Raw genomic sequence first — 20,135 nt, forward strand, 5'->3', positions numbered from 1 at the left:
CATGGACACACACACACACACACACACACACACACACACACACACACACACACGCAATTTGCAATTGTAGATTAGGCACAGGATACACTGTAGTGGAACCCTTTATGGGACTTTGCAGTAGGCGCAGTCTGTGAATTGTGCACTCATGTCTGATCAGTAGAAACAGTAATAATTTATAGTGCCCATAGATTTATGTATGCATGTAGCACTATATGTGCAATTAGCTACTGATATACATACTCCTCAATGTCACAGATTTTCATGGATATCATTGCTTTAGTTGAACATATCTACTCTGTCCTGCCTAACATCAGTAATTCTTTTCTTTAATGTTAGTGGCTTGCTTGAAAGAAAATAATCGTAATCTGTAATGTCAGAAGCCTCTTTTACCTCTAAAAAAGCATGCATGCAATACTTCTTTCTTCTGTCAATTCTGTTATCATTCTACATGTCACTAAAGCTAATAGTTAATGTATCTCTGATTAAGGGCTATTGTCCCTGTAAAATACTAGTTTTGTGCCTGATTCAGTAGGTGAGATTATTGTTATTGTTGCTATGGGTAGCATCACAGTATTATTAGAGCTGTCTGCTGCAACTCTGCTCCAATGTGGCCAGATGTGATTCACAATATTCCAGACTTGCTAGTTATTTCTACAAGTATGGCTCTTCTGCATATTGTTTTAATTAAGGGATCTGGGGGTAGGAGGTTGCTGTCATCTGTGCATTAAGGGGAACAATGTATCCGTCTTCTTGTGCACACAGTATGTAGCTATAGCATGTGACCGTGCTTCCATTTATGTAAACCTTTATTGCGGGTCTTTTTTCTTTCTTTGTCAGCTGATGTTGCTACTCCGCTATGTTATACTGAGCAACACACCATCTTTACAGGACTACTGGGTACTCGCATAATATATTAGTTGTAGCTGGTCTGCAGTTATAGCCATGTGCATTTTTGCCTGCCCTGCGAATGTTGCTCTGCCATTCACGTGGTTTTGAAATGGATAAGATGGTGGGATAATTCACTTACATGCTTGTTCAGTCTGGACTTACCCAGGCACACAGTAGTTTATGCAGAAAATACCTGGAGTAACAGGACTTTAGTTACTTGCATTGGGCTATGGAATACGTTTTGTACCATGTGCCAGCCCTGCACAATTGTCTAGATTTATGAATACTGCCCAGTATTAGAAATTAGAAACCCACTGTAGGCTTAGAGCTGACACTTAAATGTTTCTTGGAGAATAACCCTCTCATGTGGCAATGGCTGGCAACCTTGTACACTATTTTGTTAAACTGCCAAGCTGTGGTATGATTTGGTACTGTTTGTCTGAAAGTGAAAGACTTGGTGTCCCCCAACCCTTACTGTCTACTGCAAGCTGGTAACCACACATTTCTGGTGGCAGCACCAAAGATCCAGAACACAAAAACATATGATTTTGTAAGAATCCTCTTAAAAAGAAAGCAATTAAGTCCAACTGAAAAGACACCATTCATTTGTACAGATGCATTATTGTATTATTATATTTGACATACAAAATTAGGGTCTTATACTGTCATTGTTATAGCCTTTTATCTGGTATATAACCCTTAAGAAATGTTTATAAATTTGTTTGTTTGCTTTCAGATAAATTCTCACCTGAAAACAGGGCAGAGTACATTTGAAACAAGCAAACTGCAATACCTGGCTGCTGTAAATTTGTTGTGTAGGCCTTCCTGAGAAGGACAGTCAGGCAAATGAGAGGCAGTGCATGTACCACTCACTGATGCTGTGTTGCTTGTCACTTTCACTTGTCTCAGCTAAGTAGCGCAAATACATTTGAATGACAGATATATATGGCATGGCACAACCTGAAGAAACTTCACTGATATATTCACGTTTCTTTCTCTAGTCTTCTGCAGTCTATCACATTACTACTTTCGGCTGTGGTCTATGCTGCTGGAAAAGAAGAGTATGTCACTTTGCTAGTTTTTTCCTTAGCTACAGGATGGTTTAACGTGCTATATTACACACGTGGCTTCCAGTTAATGGGTATTTATAGTGTCATGATACAGAAGGTAAGTACAAAAAAATAAACATGTTTTAAGACTGCTATTCTAATCCTGTTGTATTGTGTGAATAATGGAAAACATTTTCAATATCTGAAGACATAATATTGAAGATCATGGGCCGGAGTCTAGCCCTGAGAACTACATAATGTATGATACATATTGTTACAAGATACCTGTCCCTTGGTATCACAGTAAGCCTAAAAGTTTTGCTTTCACCAAAGCCCATGTATAATGAAACTCATGTTTTTCCTTAAACCTATACATTTCCCTTAGACTTATGCTGTAACTGGGACTCATACTGTCCCTGGGACACACTTTCTAAGAAACACTGTCCCTGCAGCCCATAGTTTACATGCAGATCACGCTGACTGAAATAATATTTAGCAAAGCTGTCATTGCTGATAATGTATGAATTTGTTTTCTAACAAATTGTAATTGTACAGGACATTCACTGACTCTGTTACTTCAGTAGTCTATCTAATTCCAGTGAATTCTGGCTTGTGCCACTCATAACTTATGCCCAAACGGATAATGCAGGTTGCGCTAGATAAATAAATTGCGAATTATCCTCATTCTTACAAACAGCTGTCAAATGAATGTTGTAGGCAAGAACACATTTCCAATGAGATTGCTTCCATTAATTCTTGACCACTGTAGCTTGTGAAGGGGCTTTATATGATATTTCATGTGCATATATTTCTAGGAAAGTGAAATGGACCACAAGGGTTCTTCTGCAGTTCCAACCTCCTTACATTTGTAGTGAATAGAAGATATAGGATATGAATTAAAATGTATGTGTACACCATTTAAAGTTGCACATTAAGAGAACATAGTACAACAGCAAATATTTGACCTGAAACAGAAGACTATTTCTTTTTTACCTACTTTTTTTTTATTAAGTGTGCTTCTGTTTGGGGTTGCCATTAAAGCCACTGTTTCACAGGCTCAGTCTTCCAAACAGTGGCAACTTATGCTGTCTGAAGTTATCTGGAAGGGCACCAGGGAAAGCGTCTGTACTATATAAAAGCAGGCAGTGCATGGCACCATACGTGGGATTGCAAAAAGTCTTATACTAAACAGCTCCAAGTTTGGAGTAATTAAGTGGGGTAGACTGAGCTGATAATGATACTCACAACTGTTTCAATTCCCTGTGGGACTATGTAACAGTGTTCATGAGTGATATGTATGTGAATTGTCACACTGAAAATGCAGGTTTGTGTCTAACACACTACTGCAGTATGTTGGCTTTGTTTACATTCTACTTATTTGTACACATAAAAAGTGAATCGCCAAGCCTTTCCGACAGAATATGTTGTCCCTGTCTTCCTATTTCTCCTTCTCTCTTTCTCTAGCATTTTGTGAAATGATCTGTGTGGTAGATATTAAACTGTGTAGCTTAAAAGGGATTTTTCTTTCTTTTTTCAGTTATTGCATGGAGAAGTTAGAGAACTATACTTTGAACTTCATAATACCTTAAAAGTATGTTTTAATCATTTACCAGGTGGAATAACTGCCTTTTTACATAAGCTTTATATTATACTTATTTTTTTGTTTTGTTTTAATGCTTCTGAAGTACTTTATGGAGGTCTAGATCTTCTGCATTTTAAAAGTAATTTAGAAGTGAACATGCCTTTATAGCAGGATAAATTTAAAAGGGATTAGCCCTTTAAATGGCAAAAAAAAAAAGATTTTCACATGGCATGGTCTCATTTCTGAAACAAACTTAAAACGGAAGCTAAAATAAGATGCTTCTACTTTATTTATTGTGGTACTTATGTTTCTTCCTATGTGTTGTTTTATATACAATCTTTAGTTACACTACCATTAATAAAAATTAAAGCTGAAAAAAGTACTCCATAAAAAATTTTAAATGAAAGAATTAAATACGTTATTAAACATTAGGAAAATATTTCTAAATCTTTCTGTGGTAGAAACTGTAGAAGCAAAGATAGTCCATAAAAAGCAGAGCAGGTTCCAACAGTGAGAGAATATTATTAGCTGACATAATTTGGTAAGGAGTTCTGACAAAAGCAATTTCAAAAAATCCCTGTCATTTTTATTGAGAAACATGATGATTTTGTGGTGTCTGCAAACAGCAGTGTTTAGAAAAAGAAAATCATTTTCTAGTGTCCTCTTGTTTTCTCAGTTTGGAGAAGGGAAACTAAGATGATGAATTTATTCAGCATGAGAATACTGACTGAGCTGAGAAAAGGGCCCTCTGAATAACAATAATTTTCTAATGGTTTGTCCTCAATGTCCGACTAACTGTGTTAGATTTTCATTGTCTGAAGAAAGACTAGGCTATCATCATTTAATATTTGTGCCTTTGTTCTTATTCACATAGCCTTTTTACCAAGCTTTATCACTTTAGGATGGGCTGTTTATAAAGAGCCTTGAGAGTTACCTAAAATTTTTAGAAAGTTAGAAGCATCAGATGTTGTGAGTTCCTGGTTCAAATCTCACATTCCATTTTAAAATGACATGGTATGCCAGGTAAGTCTGGTAAAATTTTTTTTTTTTTTTTTTTAAATATTTTTTCTGGCAAAGATGCTATGTTAATGGAATTCCTAGTAGAAAGGATGGATGCTTCATATTCTGTAACATTCAAATCCCTAAATGCATTGCCTCTCAGACTGAGATGCCAGACAGACATTATTGTATAACTTTCTAACATATTATCTGAACTTGCAAATCAAGAAGAGTTATAGGAGATTACTAATCCATTAATTACAACAGAAAATTATGTATTTTGCACAAATACACCTAAAAAAACGTATTTCACTTTTTCAGTTCTGTTGCATCTTTGTTGAGGATTAGAACGTGCCTGTTGGAGCATGTTTGTTTTAAAGTTTGACTTTATCCACAGAATGCATTAAATAAGATCAGGGCTCTTACATTGACTCCACGCCTCCTTTTTGGTCCAGATGCTCATGATGAAGCATACAAATTAAATTAAACAGGTAAGATAAAGTAGACTTTATCCATTATGTTTCGTATCTTTACAGATTCAGATTCTGCTCCAATGGCCAAGGACTGTAGCCAGTTTTTTTTTAAATAGCAGGTCATCTTTTTCCTTAGAATTTGTCCTTTTATGGACAGTCACTTTCATTGCACACCTTATAGAAGGAGAAGAGGAAATATTCAGATAGGGAGATGTTACAGAGAAACCAGATGTTTAATACTGCACCTAAGGGAAATTTTCAGAAGCTAAATGAATAATTCTTTCCCCAGTACCACTGGTAAGGTGAAAGCCATTTTATGCCCATTATCAGTAGATGTTCCACCATCTTCCCAGTCCCATAAGTGGCAGGCAGAAATCAATAGTTTTAGGAAACTGGAAAATTATTTCTGACAGTTTGTTGTTGGCTGTCTTGCTACAAACACAGTAGAAGACAGAATTTTTGTAAAATCCTGCTTCTCGTCCATTATCAAAACTATTTGCAATTACTCAAATTTTTTCAAATCTCCCCTTATTTATTTATTTGCTTACCTGCTTACTTACTCATACCTATATTTATACATTACATTTGTTAATGGGGTAAGCAACCTTTCCCGAAGACCCTTTTCAGGCATGACCTGGATTATATATATCTGAGATATCCTACCAAACACTTGAGAGTTCAAACATTTAGGATGGTTACCTTTTAGTCTCTGGTTCCTCTTATTTGCATGGGACACTAAATGGCAGCACTTGATCTCAGGAATGCTTACTAGCAAATTTCAATTTTACTACACCAATGGCTCTTCATATTTATAGTGGGAAAAGATAGCTATCAGTTTGCATTTCTTCATTTTGATGTATATACAGTTGTCGGGCTTTACCAATATAACAGTTTGACTTTAGTCACTGCAGCTCTTAGTTTAAATGTTATTGAAGTTTACCAGCATCTGCATGACTATTGCATTTAGATTTAGAAAACTAGTTGCCAGAGGACTTTACTCATTATTTTATTTCTGGATTCATTAGTACTCAGAATTATTACAACAAAATAAGACTGCACCAACTCTGCAGAATTTTTTTCTGAGAATATTACTGGACACATTCTCATTGAGGCTGATTCTCTCTTAGGACAAGGTTTTCAATATGTTTCTGTGTTCTGACTGGTAGCAAACAAGGTTGCTTTGCCAGCAAAACTCCCCTCTTTGTTTGGTCCATATGTCTTAAAGCATTATGATGGATCAGCATTAATGGCATAACAATTCACCACTGGTTTCACACCTAAGTCTTTAATGGACAAAGGAATCATGTAAATGGTTCATCTCCCAGACCCCTGCTTGTAAATTTTTAATCTCCCAAGCCCCTGCTTACACCACCAAGGAACCCAGGACGTATTAGAGACTTAGGATGCATGGGTAGGCTTAAAAAGGCCCCAGTGCCCATGAGCATAATACACACCTATGAACACGAAAACCCATGTCAATATTACCTCAGAAAGTTTTGGAATTAGGCAATCCAGTACTCAAAAAAAAAATTTCCCTGAACAATCCTTCCTCAGAACTAAATTATTGTAAAACAGTAGGTCAGAGGAATGAAGGAGACACTTTGCTCTTCCCCATTCATACTAGATTGTCAGAAAAATGCTTTTCCAATTTGCTTAATCAAAACTTCTATTAAAAGCAATGACAAAGATAGGTTCATAGGTAAGTACTAGGCTAACTGCTCGAATGCCATTTTAAGCCTAGACAATTTTTCTTTTATGAGAATCATGCCCTGTACCATGTGTCTGTGAGGTAAACACTTTAACCATTATGCCAATCCCCTCCCTGTTCAAATGCTCAAATGATTTTGATAGCTTTACTATAATCATGGCAACCAGTAGTCTCCATCTTCATCAGCATGCTTGCCAATAACTTCATGTACCTCACAGGTGTACCTCTTTTCATAAAACAAAGGGACATTTTTCTACCCAGCCTTAAAACTTCCTTCAAACTATGGCATGGAAGCTGATTCATAATAATGGAACTTTCCAAACGAAGATTGTTAAAATGTTATATGAAGCAAGAAGCCTAACAATTGTAAAGTATTTTCTGATAGTTTAATAGAGATTCTGTTTTCTTGTTAATCTAAGGGTGCTCCCCTCTTGCAGGTAACCTGGCGCTAGTTTTGGATTATCTATTGCAAACTTTTCAACAAAGCCTAGCTTACTTCTTACTGTGTTCCTTGCATGGGTCTGTCTGTATATTTTCCCAAGGTTTTCAGCATTTTTCATTACCCACAGCTAAGCTGTCTCAATGATATTCTTCATCTGTAACCACAAAGACAGACTTTCTCTTTGTTAGAATCTACACTTTGTTTTGGAATCACTTACTTAACATCCTTTGGGACCAGTGATTTTTGTTCTTTGGAATTTTCTGACTTGCAAGATATTTTTTTAATAGCAGTCACCTGGGAAGAAGGATTCTGAACTCTAAGCTCTTAAGGTCACTGAATTTTATATTCTTCACAAAAACATTCAAGTCTTCTCTCCTTTACGCCAAAAGATGCATCACATGATCTTAATCAAAAAACTCAGTTGCCTGGTTACTCCCATCATCATAGGAACTCTAATGAGATGATTTGCATATTACAAACTTCATAAACAACTGTGGATCTGTAATTCTAGGACAAAGCCTTTTAGAAAATTTGTTAGATTAACTTGATCAAAACAGATTAGGCATTGCTAGTCAGTAAGTAAAATATTGCCAACTGAATGTCTAAATGTATTATTTTTTGTTATGACTCTGCAAGTATAGCTATTTCTGCATAAATCAGAGATCATTGTTACACATATGTGAGGTCACAACATGACCTGTTAATATTTTTTAGAAAATGCTACACGTTATACATTTTAACACTGCAGTAGATTTTGGTGTTGCAGTGTGTTTCAGGAAACAGAAGGTATGCTTTCCTACCTGTATAATTCTTGGTTTTGCATTCTCCCTGAAGGTGATAAATACCAAAAAGACAGAAGGAAAATAAATAATCCAGCAATGGGAAACTTGGCATTAACAGCAGATTGCCAACTTTCTTTCTGTGTTTTCAGTGTAACTACCTAGCCAGCTGTCTCTGATGTTTAGTCTATAGGTTTCTTGTTGGTTTTGTTTTCTCTTAGTCTTTCATACAAGGAAGGACCATTTCCTTGTGAGTATAAATATTATAACTGCTAAAATTATTTATCAAAACTTATTAGGAGATTACAAGAGTACAAGGAGCTTATTTTCATAGGAAGTAAGTTTATTTAGCTGTTCTCATTTCTTTGGAAACTTGGTAGGTATCCCACAGTTTGACATGTTTTCTGCCAATAAAAGGACTTCCTTGAAACACATATGAAGAACCTTAACAAAGCAACAGAGGAAAATATGTTTTTCATCATATTTAGATTTTTTCAGCAACACTAATACCTCTGCATCACCCTAAGTAATTATAATTTTCTAATTTGCCGTACTCCAAATGGCATGATAGGGCTACATGCCAACAGGACTGTATGTAACAGTCAAGATTGCTCCCTCCTACTACCTCTTAATCTCTTAGAGTAAGAATCTGGATAAAGACAAAAATAATAGGGGGAAAGGCCCAAAATCAAGGACAGATTTTAATTATTACTCTTATAAACTTAGAAGGATGCTAGATCATACATTTTGCATTAGCATACATTTTCTGAAGACTATGAAGTCTGAAACTCAAATGTCTACCATTATTTAGTGGCCTCGATCCACAAGGATTTGCAAGGAAACCACAAATGTCATGAAGAATAGACCAAACATATAGGGCACACATTTTGACATTATGAGAAAATATGGACTGTTGAGAGGTATGCCCTAATGTACTTTCATTGGAACAAATACCACTATGGTGAATTTAGCACTTACTGTAGTTCTCTCTCTTTAGTGAATAATGAAAGGTTTGTGATTTCTTGCTTTTTGAATGTCTCTGACAACAGTATTAGTCTCTCTTTTGCAATCACATTCTTCAGTTTTGTTAGTTGCCATCTCTTAAGTAACATCTTGAGGTCAACTGATATACTAGATTTGAGATAATAGTTTAGTTTGTTCAGACTAATCATTGTCCCAATCCACAGTTTCTAAAGAAAGTGCAAAGCTGGACATCTGTAACTGATAATACATTAAAAAACTGCAGTCATTACTAAGGTTTAAGACTTTGTATTGATCCAGCAACTAGAATCAGTAATTTATGTAATTGCTTTGTTTTAAGGGCCTAAATGTTCAAGATTTAGTTACCTCTCCCTACCTACACAATGTCACAGACAATGGGATACATAGCAAAAAGAAACACTATGGTAATTTAGGAAAAGGTAATCTGGTAAACAGAAAAAAAGTTACAGAAACAGCACTAGCCAGGAAACAATACCTAAATCATTAAAATAAATGAAGAAGATAGGTAAAAAAGGTAAACAAGCAGCAATAAATATAAATAAAGTGTATAAAAAAAGGATTAGCTAAAACACAGCTCTAAAAGGTTATATGACACCGAATTGTACACATACATTCAGGATAATGTTACTTATAGAGGTGGTAGTAGAGGTGGTGATATCTAGTAGAGGAGAGAGAGTAGAGAGAATGCTGACTGGTTGTGGCTGGACACGGTCTCTCTCAAGGTTTTTAAATCTCTTTTTGACCTTTCAGACCTTTTTAAAGTTGAAAGCTAAATAAAGTTGATTTTTTTGTTTTATTATTTTTAGTTATATATATATAAATAGATTTTTTTGTTTTTTTGTTTTTTTAACCTATTGTGCCATGCAAATATTCATAAATATGTATGTATTAGTGATTTTGTTGGTTTTGTTTGATTTGGTTGCATGTGCTTTGTTTGATTGTTTAATTTTTTTTTTTTTTTTTTTTTTTATTTTTTACTCACTGACTTTGTACTAGTGTGTGTGATGATGAAAGAAGCAGAAAACTCTACTACCTCTGGTAATAAAAGTAAAAAAAAATTTATTTTTTTAATCTGGAAATTTTTTTTTGGACTTGCTGTGCTGTGGAGGTTGATGAGATTTATTATGAGATTTTTTTTTTTATACTTTTAGAGGCTGTGTTTTTCCCTAATCCTTTGTTACAATACCTAAATCATGCTGTCTTTGCAAGACACACTTTTACCTAGAATTAATGGGAAGGAAAACACTTTTTGATAACAAAAACTTGACATTTGGGAAGAGGTGTAGTTGAAAGCTAGGTTTATAGAGAGTAAGGACTTCCTGTAGCATAAAATTGCACTGTACTCCTACAAACATCTAATACTCTGAGTCCGTTTGTTCTGAATTGTGAGTAGTATACCAGATTTTACTTCATGCTGTTTCAGCTTAAGAATTCTTGTCTGATGATGCCCACTGCTGTCTTAAATGAGTCCCTCTTACCACCATCTTCAGGATACAGGCTGCAATGCAATACAGGCATCACACGGGATGCAGAGCAGAACAAAAAGGCTCATACTGGAAGTGACGAATACTTATTTTTATTAGTTAGACTTGTCTTGATAATGGGCTGGCAGACATAGGATGAAGTGGTGTAAGATCATCTTGTTTCAACAAATGAGAATGGAGCCAGAGATGGACTGACAAAATGAAAGTTTCATCCTATTACTCATCTCTTGCTTTACTGTCACATAACGGTTTCAATACTGCTGTATCTGTACCCATCTGTGGATTACATTCCTGATCTCCTCTACTCTCATCAATGAAAAATACTCAAGGTAATTAAAATCCTGCACTTAAGATAATTGCTCCACTCAGTCCCTACAGAGAACTATCTATTCTTTTCCTGGAAAGAACAGTGTCCTCTGATATGGAAATGTTTATTTTTATCCCTTCTTATTCAAACTCAGTATTAAACTGCTCAAATGCATGCTACAGATCATTGAAACACTTGGATATTTAAGTTGGCCACAATGAGGATGCAGAAAGCAGATGCTTGTAGCCAGCTTCATCACAACATATTTCAGACTGCAAAAGATACATATACCATACTATGGTACATGCTCCACACTCTTGACACAGGATAGACTTCCCACATTGCTTAAAGCTAAGTGCATATGCTACATCCCTTTCTTTCAACAATTAAAAGTTTCTACTTTACTTCAGAAGTAGAATTGTATGTGTAGATGTAGACGTTTGGCATAACAATACTTTTATACTATTATTATTGAATTTCAGAACATTACTTCAGCAGAGACACATTATTCATAGCAATACATTTTTCATTATACAATAATATTTCAGTAATTTGTTCCAGTTTACAGCATGATGTACACGACTGAAATACATTATTAATACAGTGACAGCACATTTATAAAAATGCAGTTTACTAAATACTTTCCTTTCCTTGTTATTGTCTGAATACCATGCTGGCTTTCTTAGCAATCTACTATACTTTGGTATGCAATGCTATTACCAGAGTAATAGGAACCTCTGCAGACAAGTTTCTATCAGACAGGTTATCATGATGTCCTGTACTCACATGAATACTTTGATTATCCATCGCTGCTTCTAACAATGCCTTTTAAGGCACCTTGTCGATTATCTTCCTCTTCGCTTCTTTGACTGCTTCTTGACTGGAAGCACTTTAAACACAGCCTCTGTATTTGACACAGTCTCTCTGTAAAATGTTTGCTTTGAAGAGATGTCTCTGGTTTCTTCTCATCAAATGCCCATTCTTAGTATGAAAAAACAAATGATCTGGGCTGCTTATACTTCTTCACAGCTATGCCTGGCTGCTTCTCTATTTTTCTGCTACATGGTCACTTTATCCTTTTCCTCTAACTACTACAAACATTTTCCTGCAGATCCATAATAATCATTTTATTTCAAGTGGTTTCCACGTTTTCACACTGAAAGTGAGGAAGTAGAGGTACATATGTTACACTTTAATCTGCAATTCGTCAAAAGAAGACAGGTTATAGACTTACACCTTGTAAAGGAGTATTCATAATGATAGATGCATTGTTGTGTAACAGACTCTTTTAATGCTGTAAGTTTTCTTCATGATTAACAGTTCAGACTGATCAGGGAACTGTGAATGGTTCTGGCTAGAGGTCAGTATTGAAATACCCACTGCACTGGAAACTTCTTGAACTCCACACTGCATACCAAGGACCATTTTTAAGATGACCACATCAGTTATGCCATGTTTCAAAACCAAAGCTTTAAATGGATTAATACTTCCATTACTTGTGGTGTTAGTTAACTGCATGACCTCAGGAAACTGGATGATAGTCAGCACATCTTAAGCCTGCAAAGCCACAAAATTGAAACAAATCCTTTACTCTGTGGTCTTCCCATTATTGAATAAGGACAAATTCAAAATCCAAATGTAAGCACCAGCAAGTCAAGCCAGATATTCTAGTGTAAAACAAATATAACAACCCAACAATAACATTGGTTTCAACCAGATGTATGTATTTTACTCTTACTTGAATTAAATAATTTTTTACTGAAATTACTTGAATTAAATAATTTTTATTAAACTTCACAAGTTCATAAGTCCTTCATGAAAGAATTTTTAATTGAACTCCATGAGTGATGAGCTAGAGTTCTGCAGCATTATTGTTGGGTTAGTATTGATTTAGAAGCAAATTATTTTCCTGGTTTGTTGTTACGATATGTATTGCACCCTTGACAGTTTCAAAATTCTTGATCAGTTATTAGCCAGTATAACACGTCACAAGCTCTTCATTTAAATTTCACAGTTCCCAGGTGCAACGCAAGTATTCTTGCCAACATCATTCTTTCAGTGATTAGGCACCATTATTTTATTTGCTTTAAACATCAGACGTTGTGTACAGCTTACATTGTCATTAAATTAAAAATATGGTTGAATTTCTATCCTTAGAGCAGTCTTCTGTTTTGGCTAAGCTTTCAGTATCATATCTCAAAGCATTCCCATAACATGATCATTCTAAATACACTGTGAACAATCTTTACAAATTCTTTTCAGTCACAGACAAGTAGACTTGCACAGTTTATTTCCAGCTAATTACCAAGCAAATCCTCTTGTTGGTCTGTTAGATACAAACAATAACATATATGTATTTTCTTGATTTTTACTTCTCGACTAAATCATACCTCTGAAGTCTCAACTACATTTTTTGCCATCTTTGTAATGCACTTCACAAGGACTTCTTAAATATATTCTACAACAGTTTATGGTCTGTATCCATCAACACAGTTTCCCTATAAATATAGTCTTGAAAAGTTTCATATTCACATATTCATATATTATGGCAAGCAGCTTCTGTCTGGACATATATTCTCTGACATTCTATAAAGGGTCTGGACCAGTGAGCATCTTATTGCAAAAGTACCTCTCTAGTATTATTCTTACTAACATCTACCTGCAGCATGACATCTCCCTGCAATATGGCAGTCTTATTCACATCAAAATACTTTAATGTAAGTAGTTCAACTAATAACTGCTGGGCTACTCTGAAGACAAGACTACAGAGAAAGAGGAGAAGATTGCAAAGCCCTTTTCCATCCAGGCTCCTGCTGATTCATCTCATCAACTTCCTAGGATCTAGTCTGTAGTGAAGAGCCTTTGGTGAGAGCAGAGGCTTCCACATGACAGCTACCTGAGCTTGGGTTCCAGTGAGGGATTGTAGAGCTTGACTTTGATTGGCCACTTTCTTCAGGGGTGTTGGCTGCATTTTAATTGGTTAGCTTCTGCAGGGGTGGAGCCTTACAGATTTTAAATACTATGTGGCTTGCTCAGTTCGCTCCCTGCTGTGCTTTCTCCTATTAGGAATCAAACAAAAGAGCCTAGTCAACAACAGGTAAGGGAAACTGTTTTTTATTCTATATGATATGAATTGCAGTGCCTTCTTTTTCACAACCTTGTTATTCTACTTTGACTGATTTTAATACTTCTTTATTTCACACAGGGAAATCATTGTGACTTTTGCAGCTTATTAACTTACTAACTGCACTCACGTGGACATATTGTTGAAATTAGCACTTTTGTTCTGCTGCTTTGTTTTTGAGTTTAAATAGCATTGCTCTTTTGTGCCTTGTTGATATTGTACTGCTGTTCCCTTTTGCTTTGTTGATTGTAGTGGTATTACATTTAAATAATACTACACTATTGTGTCTTGTTGCCTTTGTACCGCTTCTCTCTACTGGCATTATTGAAGATAATACTCTAGTGTCATTTGTTACCCATACTGGATATATACCTATTATCTCATTTACTGACTGCACTTTTTGATCACTGGTATTCTTGCATTTCTGCTTGTGACTGATTATTATAGTGTTACTGCATTTTAAGCTACTGCTCTACAGTACTATATTGGAGATTACAGGGTTACCTTTGTAACATTCTTTTATTACTTGGCTGACTGCTGTACTGTTACTGCACTTGGAACTACTCATTTAGATTATCTGTAGCTACTACAATTACTTCATTCAGATCTATTGAGTTAGACAATCCATTTTTCATAGTTTTTACTGGCTAGGTAGAAACTATATAAGCCTATTGGGTAAAATGATTTTGGTTAAATTTGCCAGTATTACTGATTTCCTTTTTTATCATTATAGTCTGTCACATTTCGAATTTGCAGTTGTGACTACTACAGTAGTCAGAGTTCATTATTTTATCCTTTAGCCAAGTGGTAGCTTATCACCTTTTTTCAACTCAGTCAGTTATCGTCTACTGTCTTATACTAAAAGTATTAACTACTAAAGCTATTAACCTATCCTACACCCCTTTATCTGCTCTGGCCAGTAAGGAATCTCAGTCATGTGTTTCCTGTTCTATAGTCAGCCTGACAGCACAAGGTATTTTGAGGCAGTGTAGTAACTGTCTTATGCTTACCAAAACTCTTTATTGTTACTGCAAAATGACTCAGTGTGTGAAAGGGGTAAGTATTTACTTGAAGACTACCTTCTCATCTCAGAACACATTCAGTAAGTACAGCACATGCACATACACACTCACACAGCAGTTCCACTAAACCAATGAGAACATGGCCTAAGCCTCCCAGGCTAAAGACTAAGAAACCTCAGACATTAGTTCACACAGCAGCACACCCACCTTCACCCTTCACACCTATACCTAGGGTGCATATCTCCAAGACTCACAAGGGTGCAGACTCCAAGCTCTTATGGCCCACTGAGACTGCATCATACCATGGTAGTGTTTTAGTAATAGGTGACTCTCTTGTAAGGCATACGGTCACCACCCTTACCAGGCTGGATAAGAATAGAGTGACAGCTGTCTTTCTGGAGCTGGCGTCTGGGACATAATAAGGGCTGTTCAATCCCTCCATCCAGACAAATATGATTGCAACCTGATAGTGGTCCATGTAGGGTAAATAACCTTAGACACTCTACCCAGAGGGACATGCAGAATGCTATAATACAGCTTGTTATGCATGTGTCTGAGGCAGGAAAGACATTGGTCTCAAATGGTATTTTGGTATCACTCAGAATGATGCCCAGATTTAAAGACAAGATAATTGGCTTTAATAATTAGCTACATATTTGATGTCATTCCAGAAGCATCTAGTATGTGTCCGCTTGGGATGAGATGGCTGACAAGCCTTACTGCTTTGCAGGGATGGTCTGCACCTCTCTTACCAAGGGTTTTGCATTCTAGCTATAGCCTTTGTTGCTCCTATAGTGTTTTTTTAGGCACAGTGAATCTGATGGACATTCCAACCAAGTACATTTTAATTTGGAACACATTAATGTGGCTCTACTCAGTGCCAGGAATCTTAACAAAAAATGCCCAAACTTGAAGCTCTCTCCTGCAACTTAACACATTCATATATGTGTAGTTACAGAAACATGGTTTTAGAGCAATGAAAGCACTCCCTCTATTCCTGGATAAAATGCCTATCATGGCTACTGCCCTATTAGCAATCATGGGGGAATATCAGTGTTTGTCAAGGATATCATCACCTCAAGAGACATTCCTTGTGAGACCACATTGGAACGCATAAAAGTCTAAATCATGATCAACAAGACAAACTACCACTTCATAGCTAGCTATAGAACACCCTATGCGTCCCCCTCTGAGTATGATAGTTATCTTAACACATTAGCTGAAATTCCCATTAAATCCAAGATCTTTCTACTGGGGGACTTCAACTATCCCTCAATAAACTGGCTGACCTACTCTACAAATGGTCATTATGCCTTGCTCTTCCGTGACAATATAAATGCTAACCCTCTTTCACAAATAGTTAACCATCCTACCAAAGGCATGAATATCCTTGATCTAGTTCCAAGAAATATGGCTAATTCTTTCACATCTCCTTACGTATCATCATGCTTTGTTAAATCAGACCACAATTTAGTCACTTTTTTCCTTTAAAACTGGCGGCACTTCCTCTGTGAATAGCTTTCTGATTAGGGAGTTTTCAAAAACAAACCATCTTCAGTTACTTGATTTCTTAAATAGATTATGCTGTAATCCTTCTCTGAAAGATCACATTGCTCAAACTGCTACCTATGACTTGGACTTCTACTCCCAATTAAATAGTTGTATTGATAAGGCAGGCCCTATCTACACCAAATATAATGATAAATTTAAAAACAAACCCCTTTGGTGAAATACCCATATAAATAAATTTTATAACAAGAAAGAAACTGTATAATGCTTATAAAAGGTCTCATTCTCTCTACCTGAAGAGCACACTTAAGCAAACTAACAAATAACCTAAGGAAACTAATAGGAAGTTCAAAGGTGAGTTTGAACTTAAAATAGCCACAAAAATCAAAAATAACTTAAATCCTTCTTTAACTATGTGAGGAAGTTAAGAACTAATACCCTACAATTGTTGTAGCTAGTCCACAATAATAGTACATTATCTGACCCAAAAGAAATAGCTAATATCCTAGCTAATAAATTTAGTGCAAATTTTACTCCACCAACAGTTATAGCTATTCCACCAGTTTCACAATCCTAGCCACCCCCTTTAATTACTATGGAGCAAATTTTTTGCAGCCTTTTCAAAAAACTGAGAGCATTTCATCCATGGGCCCTGATTATCGGTACCAAATATGTCCTTTCTGAAGCCCTACTTAACAGCTTTAATCTAAGCCACTACACTGGTTGCGTTCCTAAATCCTGGAAAGCAGCCACTGGATTGCCATTACACAAGGGTGGTCCAACCCATTAGTCTCGCCAGCCTCAGATGTAAAGCAATGGAGTGCATTATCTCAGACTTCATTAATCTGAACATTGAAAATCTCTTATCTGTGGACTCTCATATATTCAGCTTTGTCAAACGAAGGCCCTGCTTCATTACTCTCATTAATTTCTTTAAAAAAATAACAGAAGCACTTGGTAGTGGTTATGGAGTTCATACAGCATATCAAGACCTGGCCAAGGCTTTTGACACTATTCCTTATACAGGGATTATTGACTGACATTTAAATCTGAATATAAATCCTTATATTGTGCGGTGGATAACTAACTGGTTGTCAGACAGAACCCATGTGATAAGAGTTGCAGGTGCCACGTCTGAAACTAAAAATGTTACCAGTGTGTACCACAGGGCTCGGTTTTGGGATCTGTCCTATTCAGCATTTATTTCTCAGACCTTCAGGCTAACAGTTCTGACCTTTGGCTAATTAGCTTTGCAGATGACAATAAATTGGGTGTTATTTGATCTTGAATAGACTCAGAATTGCTCCAATATGGGTTAGCTCATGTTAAGAACTGGTGGAAGGAAATGGTATTAAATTAAATTAAAAAATATAGCATAGTCAATTTTGGTAAGCAAAACATTTTCACTTACCATATAGATGATGAATCCCTCAATTCAGACACTTGTGAGAGATTTCATTTGATGAATGTGTCTCCACAGTAGTTTCAAAAGCCTGACTCATCTAATTTCCAAAGGCATCTTCACTAGTTCCAAATAAGTCTTAATTACCCCTTACTTGTTTCTTATCAGACCCATTATTGAATATAATGCACCTTTTGGCATATATTTGTCTAAACATATCACACAGCTTGAGAGACCTTAGATTTTCATAACTGAAAAGATCAGTGGTCTCAAAAATCTTAGTTTTCAGGAGAGACTGGGATACCTTTCTCTGAACTCAATCTCTTACAGACTCCTGCATGGAGATCTGTGCCTAGCCTTTTGAGCGTTGAAAGATGCAAACTTATTTCACCTCCTATTTCTTAGTAGAACTAATGATGCTGCAATACTCTGGTAAAGGAACTAAACCTTCATCAGCAAATAAATAAGACACGGTGTGTTACATTTATATCCCAACATATTCCTTAGTTCTGGAACAAACTTCCACTACATGTCATGCAGAGTAGCACCCTTCAAGGCCAACATAGATAATTGGATGGGCAGCTTCAAATTCTTCCCAGTCTATCTTGCCTTGCTCTCCTTGAAACTAGAGGTAACTTTTGAATAGAGTTTTTTGGCTAGATTTGTAAGGGTCTGCAAACTTGATTGCTTAATACTTACCTATGAACCTATGAACCTAAGCATTTCAACATTCTTTTCTAACTCTGAACACTATTCAGAATAATGGCCCAGTAATTTCTTTAATGGCAATATCACATCTGACATGTTCAAAATAAACTTTGAAATATTCTACTCCATTCCAGACAATTTGTCCTCATGTAGAAGTATTTACACTATGGCCCTGTCTGGTTTCAAGACTTCAGCCTTCAAGATATGACCCATATACATCTCAGCTTTTTAACTCAAATTTTACATTTTTACTGCAGTTTAGGTTATTCCATCTCAACCTCATCGGTAACTTGAACGGTCTCACATCGTGATTATCTATGTTCTGAGCCCATACTGGTATCTCATCTATTATATTAACAACACCATCAAGCCACTTAACTACCTGTGCAGTAGGTCTCTAAAATAGTTCAGGTGCTGACACAATACCAAATTTGAATCTTCAAAATCTGTACCTTCCCAAAGGCAAATTAAAATGCGCATCTCGCAAAAGTGGCCATTCGTGCTTTTAGGATTTCACTGTTTCCATGTCGATGTCTTGGTGTTCGACAAACTGTAGTTTCGAGGTTCTAATATAGACCCGCATAGGTGACTGATCTTAAACAAGGAATGCAAACCTGCAAGTGTGAGAATCTGGCTGATGCACTGATTAGAGACAAAAATGTGTGTGAAATCAGAAAAGATCAACTAAGGGATAGTGTTAAAAGAAGCAGTGATTCTGGAAAAGACTATTGATGTAGGCAGAGTGACTGTACTTTTTTACATTCAGCTTAAAAGCATGACTGAGGAGATGGAAGTGTGCAAAGTAAGGGCTGTAAGTGGAAAGACCTAAAGCAAGGCCTAGCTATATTAAAATACTAAAACAAATTGCAGGCAACTGCATGGCATTCAAAAAGATAAAGAAGGCAATATTCAGACACCCTTTATAGGGATGCAAGCAACAACTAGCTCACCAGTCCACATGACATCAAAGGACGGAAGAAGTACTTCCAGCAGCTTGTGAATGAAGAAAACCCCACAGAAGATATACTGTCTCACACACAGCCTACACTGAAAGAAGAAGAAGATGGACCCACCCTTGAAGAAATAAAAACAACACTAAGGAAATGAAGTCAGGGAAAGAAGCAAGCTCAGATGATGTCATGGCAAATATGATTAAGCTATTGGGTGAGTTAGGGGAGAAATGACTCCTGAGGGTACTCAAAGCAGTATGGAGAGAAAGGAGCATCCCAGATGGCTGGAGAATAAGCATATCAGTGCCAGTGTTCAAGAACAAAAGGGGACAATCACAACTGTTGACATTATAGATGTATCAAACTTCTATCATACTCAATGAAAGTTCTGGACAGGGTAACTGATAAATGAATACACAGAGCAGTAGAAAGTAAGATGAGAGATGAGCATTTCGGATTCAGACCAGGATGTAGCCCAATGATCTAAATGCCAACTCGTGTAACTTCTGAAATATATGAGTCATGTCTTGAGTGCAGATGAGCTCCAACTATTATTCTTGTCAGTAGAAAAGCTACAAGAATTAAAAGTGTGTTCCACAGATAACTTGGAACTTCTTCTCCTAAAGATGTCATTAAAACAGGGTAACCTAACATTGTAAAAGGTCTTCATTTTCACATCAGTTAGTACTTTTTATACTGTAATTAAC

General features: G+C 36.2%; 1 protein-coding gene across 3 annotated transcripts in view; it reads left to right on the forward strand.

The window, feature by feature from the left end:
- Positions 1–20,135, forward strand: part of TRPV2 (transient receptor potential cation channel subfamily V member 2) — a 1,022,245-nt gene that overhangs the window by 760,110 nt on the left and 242,000 nt on the right. For all 3 annotated transcript variants that reach the window (XM_044054526.1, XM_044054527.1, XM_044054525.1), the window contains exon 11: positions 1,890–2,055. In XM_044054526.1, the coding sequence (XP_043910461.1) occupies positions 1,890–2,055 (166 nt within the window). The remainder of the gene's footprint in view (positions 1–1,889; positions 2,056–20,135) is intronic.

The sequence above is a fragment of the Protopterus annectens genome, chromosome 13.part0 (genome assembly GCF_019279795.1).
Source record: "Protopterus annectens isolate FY-2018-M chromosome 13.part0, PAN1.0, whole genome shotgun sequence".
Lineage (NCBI taxonomy): Eukaryota > Metazoa > Chordata > Ceratodontiformes > Protopteridae > Protopterus > Protopterus annectens.